The 6292-nt window shown below is 36.7% G+C and overlaps 1 protein-coding gene across 1 annotated transcript; it reads right to left on the reverse strand.

Moving 5' to 3' along the window:
- Positions 1-1536: 1536 nt before the first annotated feature.
- Positions 1537-3373, reverse strand: LOC141587751 (putative disease resistance protein At4g10780). The gene is made up of 2 exons (XM_074409219.1): positions 3210-3373; positions 1537-2530 (listed from the first exon to the last, which is right to left on the reverse strand). Exons 1-2 carry the CDS (start codon positions 3371-3373, stop codon positions 1537-1539), a joined length of 1158 nt encoding a protein of 385 aa, XP_074265320.1.
- Between the last annotated feature and the right edge of the window lie 2919 nt (positions 3374-6292).

The raw sequence follows: 6292 nt of genomic DNA on the forward strand, positions 1-6292 counted from the left end.
TCTATCCAATGCTGCAACTGCTAAATCTCTTACTGTTATTAGTGTTCTACTCACATACTGTGGCAATCTCCTTACTGTCTTTTCAGTGATTGGACTCCCAAATACAAGATCTGTATCAGCTAATTTAGTTCTTAGAGTGGTTGTACATTCCTCCTCCTCGTCTTCCATTGATATCTGGTTTTCTATTATTTCTTCTGTGCACAACAACAGTAATGAAGATGCACACAGATTTTAGATATAACCTCAGAAGAAACAATATATTAATGATAAATACAATTTAGGAAATTTGTATTTATTTAAAGAATAAGATAGTGGTTCTTAATCTTGGGGTTATCAATAAGAACCCAAAATAAAAAGTTATTCTATTGCAACTACAAGGTTGTTCTTAATTATAAGAATTAAGTTCTAAAATAAGAACTTGGTTGTTTATACATGAGAATTTGAGGACCAATAAACATGACTTTGAAAATTGTGAATACCAATTACATATTTACTATTTTCCATTTAAGAACTTTATAAAAATGTTATCTATTATAAATAAAAGTTCTTAAAAACTGGAATTAATGAAATGTGACATGCCAAGATAAGAACTTTATGTAGAGTTCTTCTATTGCTATTGCTCTTAAGGTACCAAAAAGGAAAGAAAAACTTAAATTAAGCATTAATGACATCAATTTACGCGTAATTGTGTTATAAATCCCTAATTTAATTCATTTTGGGAAATAATTTAATTCTTAAATACAGCCCTTAGGGCTGTATTTATCATTACCCCTAATAAAAACACGGAATTATTATTCATTCTAAACAACCTTAATCCAGTTTTGATAATATATTAATAAAAACACGGAATTATTATTCATTCTAAACAACCTTAATCCGGTTTTGATAAAGAGAGATTTTTTTTGTATTCTCCACATTGAAAATTGTGTCGAAAATAGCATCGAGGAACAAATGTTACTCCCTCCTATTCTATATTTTCTTCATTATTTCCTAAAACGGATTATTTAGGTTTTCTTCCCTTTTCTTATTCTGGAAACTTTTACTCTTATTTTATTCATCCCTCTCTCCTATCACCAAACCCCACTCAACTCTTTTACCCATATTTTATTACTTTCCTTAATGTTTTGACCCCACAATTCCTTATTTAACTCATAATTATTCATCCCTCTCTCCAACAACCAAACCCCACCCAACTTTTTACTCTTATTTTATTTCTCTCCTTAATTCCCGTGCCCACAAACAAGGGGAAGAAAATATGAAATTGGAGGGAATACTTCATTGTAGAAAACAGAAACAAATTTAGCGAGTCATTTTCTTTATTCCAAACTGATCATACTAAAAGTACATAACTCCAAACTGCAGATATATACCTTGTGAATTGGACATAGGCCCCCTCAAAGATTTAACAAAGACATTAGTCCCGAGAGCTGTCATTTTGCCAGCCATGTCATGAGCCATTTTGATAAGGACAGAAGGTACACCACGACATTCCGCAACAAGTTCTTTTGCAAGATGGTAAATTTTAGGATTTGAATTCTAGGTGTCTTCGCCAGTTATATCAGAGAATAGTCTCCAAGAATCCTTAAGCCCTAGAGGTTCAACTTTAACAATTTTTTGAGCACGCATTTGGCTACATATTTTCTCCAAGTTTGTCGTAAATACTACCTTAGACATGTTTGAGTTTCTCAGAGGAACCCCTATTTCCGTGAGGTTAATTGACTCACAAATATCATCTAATAAAAGCACAAACTTCTTCGTCTTTAGCACATTCAAAATGTCTACTGCTTTCTCAGAAAGGCTTTTGCTCATCCAGACGTCCCCAAAAAACCCGATCTTTTTTCCAATATGATTCTGGATGTTTTCAAGTTCCAATTGCTTTGATACGGCGACCCAACTCACTAAATCAAAACTGGTTTCATTGCATATCTTGTTGTTGATCTGCATCAAGAGAGCAGTTTTACCAACTCCACTCTCGCCAAATAAGCCCACAATACCAACATCCTCATCCAACAGGTAGCTATAAATGCTGTCTAATTTCAGTTCCAAACCCAGGGTCGGTTCACAAGGGATCTCAACCAAAGCTTTTGGAAGTGCTATAGTAGCTACTACCATGAACTCTTTCCCTTGTTTTATTAAATCATTTACTTCCTTCAATCTTCTTACCACCTTTTTCCCGAACTTGTAACTGGAAACATAATTTGTCGAACAACAACTCGCAATGCGAGCTTCATTTTCTTCTTGTTGACGATTTTCCAAGAGCCCTTTAATTCTGTCTATCTTAAGGTCCACCCTTGAAAGCCACAGCTGTACTTGATCCAAACACCTTTTTCCTTGTCTCTCTTCAATGTTAATGCTTGTTATCATGTCGTTCTCTAAACTTCTCAATTCATGAGCTGACGTCTCCAAGCGTTTAAGATTATGTTCTAGTTCGCACACATACTCCCATTTTCCACCAATGCAATCCAGGCAGCGAGTAATTACGGCATCGCCGCATGAAAGTTGTGTTTGGAAGATATTGCCCATATAAAAGCTTCACACAGCCAAGAAGCAAACAATTGAAAATAGTTGCATGGACAAATGACTACAAATTAGTACATAGCAACAACTGACAACAAACAAAAATAAATGATATCAACTTGGACGATCCTCAAAACAATCATCGAAACTCAAATCAATGTTGGAAATTATTTAGACTCAGTTGTGTTGGTCATCAGCTTCTCATCACTTCTGCAGACAACTTGCTTTGTGCTTTCTGTTAATCATTAGCATATCTTCGTCTATTGCCATATCTTTTATGTCTTGCTCGCTACTCTTTCTATATCTATTGTAATTATTTCTTTCTTTATTTTCGTGTATAGTTTAGGTAAATAGGTAATTTCTTTTCTATAAGTCATATACATGTAATCCTATAAATATTGTAACCTATTGAATCAATTGAATTATCACATTCAAAATCAATCCTTCTCAATTCTAACATGGTATCAAGCTTGTAAGATCCGTCTTACCAATACAACTGATAGAATATTAGTACAAATGTAAATTATTTGCTTAATATTGAGTTACCTTCTTTGTAATATTTAGTGCCTTATTTGTAGCATTAGATTAGGCAATTAGTTACTAATTATTAGGCTCCTAACTTGTATATAATCTGATGATTTCATTCAATATAATTCAACCATTAATTTCCTTTATGATATCAGCTAGGTTACGATTCTTCAAATCGCTTCCGCTCCAAATCTAGCCGTCGTTTCACGACTTCTTCTTCTTCCTCTATTCTTTTTCTTCTTCTTCCCTCTTCACTGCCATGACTAACGACGCCATCTCCAAGTCGACCTTCCATCAGGCTTTGGTTGTCAACAGTATTCGAAACCATATTACCGTCATCCTCGGTATGGATAACAACCAATACCCTTTATGGGTCGCCTTATTCACGAATCACGCGAAATTGATGCGTATCGCAAACGGAAGTCTTAATTTGAGCTAACAAATAAACGAAGCATCCGAATGCAGTAGGTGCAACCCGATCAATCCGAGTACTTGTAGCGAGAATAACTGAAAGGAAAGGATATTTGCTCGATCTAGACCTATAGATCGACCAATGGGTGAATTACTCGATACGCGTCAAGTAATCCAACTCAAACTCGGGATCGCGTCCTTTGTTTGAGGCAAGGTTCGAAACTCGTCGAGCCTTTGGTAGCCCTCTTACTCGTGTAAGCCACACGAAATAACAAGACAAGTTTTTCACACAAGTGAATTTTTTTCTCAAAACTTCATGCTTTACAAATGAGAGAACCGGCCCTTATATAGCCAAATTCTCCTTGACCTCCAAGTCTAGTCTTTATTGTTTACATGAGTTCCTAGGTGCCTAGTTTTTAGCTTTGACTTAGGAATAAAAACTAGGTAAGACTTTACAAAGAACTAGGCTAGGCTTGGTAGAAAACTAGACAATGCATAAAAACTAGAATGCTGAAAACTAGGTGGTTCATTGAACCATTTCCACGGCTCCTTCATGGCTTGGAGGGAGTTTCTTTGCGGATTTTTGGGTCCTTGAGTCGTGATCATGCAAACCTCTTGTCTATTGTTAGCACCACATTCGACTTGATTTTATGATGCGTAGTTATTAAATAGTCGCTACGCCATACGCATCATTCTCTTCTTCTTCAAAAAGAATCGTCCCGATTCTTGGAAATACTTGATGCCACCGGGATCAAAAACAAATCTGGAAAGTTAGATTCAAACTTGATTAAGAACATGAAGCTATTTGCGCACACCGTTCATCTCTTCTTCAACTCATCATCTTCAATATAGTCTTCATGTTTATCCATCTCCAGTGATTTGAATTTGTAATGAGTATTGTAAATTAAAACCATTTTGTGCCATCTTTGCTTTTGCTTTACTTTCTTGTGATTTCCTCCCCACCACCCTCCATGCACAATTCTACCAAAATCCAAATAATAGTTGATCGAAACAACAAGATCATCATGAGCTTCCATAAAAATTGACTTCAATAAAAATTTAGAGTTCCCACCATATAGCTTCTTATCAATGTATTTATCAATTGGTGATTGATACGGTTCTTTAACTTGAGAATCTAAATTAATGTTATTGCCCAGAAACTCCTCATCCAAGATTGGCATAAGATTAAGATTATCTTGATTTGCATTCGTCATAACTTGTATTGTCACTTTCTTCCACGTGAGCTTCATCATAAACTTTTTCAAATTCTTCATCAAAAACAATTGGTAGATTTGGATCAAATAAAGAAGTACCTTTTGTATGAGATTCATCCTCAAACTAAAATATGTCATCTTCAATCACATCTTTAATTTGATCATCATCACTTAATGGATCTATTATGATAATCTCGTCCTCTTCTTTTGGTTCATCATCCTGAAACCGATGATCGCCTATCCGACGGAGTCATCGCACCGTTCGTTTCAACAAGATCAGGCATCTCTACAATCTGACAGTCGTCTGGACTGTTCTGTGGCGTCTCTCCATGCTTTTCTGCTTCTTCTTCGTGAGCATCATAAGATTCAACCTTTTCTTCTTGCAATTTTAGTGTGCTAACAACCTTTGGTTCCATAAGTTTACCTTGAATTCGTAATCGTTCAAAGCATCGATATTGTTCAAAGGATATGTATTCCTCATTAGGGCAAGAAATATATGAATGTCCAAACCCATGACACATAGTACAACGTGCCAAATCTTCTATTCCAATCCTTAGACACTCAATTTCTCGTGACCGTCTCAAGATGAACAAAGTTGCATCATCGTAGGGTTCCATCTTTTGTCCCAACATAGAATCGTCTGGATTTAAGGAAATCAAGAGCCGAAGCTCTGATACCACAATTGATGCGTATCCCACGGAAGCGTTAGACAATTGATGCGTATCGCAAGCGGAAGTCTTAATTTGAGCTATCAAATAAACGAAGGATCCGAATGCACTAGGTGCAACCCGATCAATCCGAGTACTTGTAGCGAGAATAACTGAAAGGGAAGGATATTTGCTCGATCTAGACCTATAGATCGACCAATGGGTGAATTACTCGATACGCGTCAAGTAATCCAACTCAAACTCGGGATCGCGTCCTTTGTTTGAGGCAAGGTTCAAAACTCGTCGAGCCTTTGGTAGCCCTCTTACTCGTGTAAGCCACACGAAATAACAAGACAAGTTTTTCACACAAGTGAAATTTTTTTCTCAAAACTTCATGCTTTACAAATGAGAGAACCGGCCCTTATATAGCCAAATTCTCCTTGGCCTCCAAGTCTAGTCTTTATTGTTTACATGAGTTCCTAGGTGCCTAGTTTTTAGCTTTGACTTAGGAATAAAAACTAGGTAAGACTTTACAAAGAACTAGGCTAGACTTGGTAGAAAACTAGACAAATGCATAAAAAACTAGAATGCTGAAAACTAGGTGGTTCATTGAACCATTTCCACGGCTCCTTCACGGCTTGGAGGGAGTTTCTTTGCGGATTTTTGGGTCCTTGAGTCGCGATCATGCAAACCTCTTGTCTATTGTTAGCACCACATCTGACTTGATTTTATGATGCGTAGTTATTAAATAGTCGCTACGCCATACGCATCAGAAATCTAATCGCGTCTTTCATCACATCATCAAACCCAAAAATGGCCTTCCTAAGCCACCCGCAACTGATGATGAGAAAGAATTATGGGAGACCCTCGATGCTACGGTTCATCAATGGATATACTCCACGGTTTCTACTGATTTATTGGAAACTATCGTCGAGGCCGACACCACAGCCATGGAAACATGGAACCGGCTTGCCG

The sequence above is a fragment of the Silene latifolia genome, chromosome 6, assembly GCF_048544455.1.
Source record: "Silene latifolia isolate original U9 population chromosome 6, ASM4854445v1, whole genome shotgun sequence".
Lineage (NCBI taxonomy): Eukaryota > Viridiplantae > Streptophyta > Magnoliopsida > Caryophyllales > Caryophyllaceae > Silene > Silene latifolia.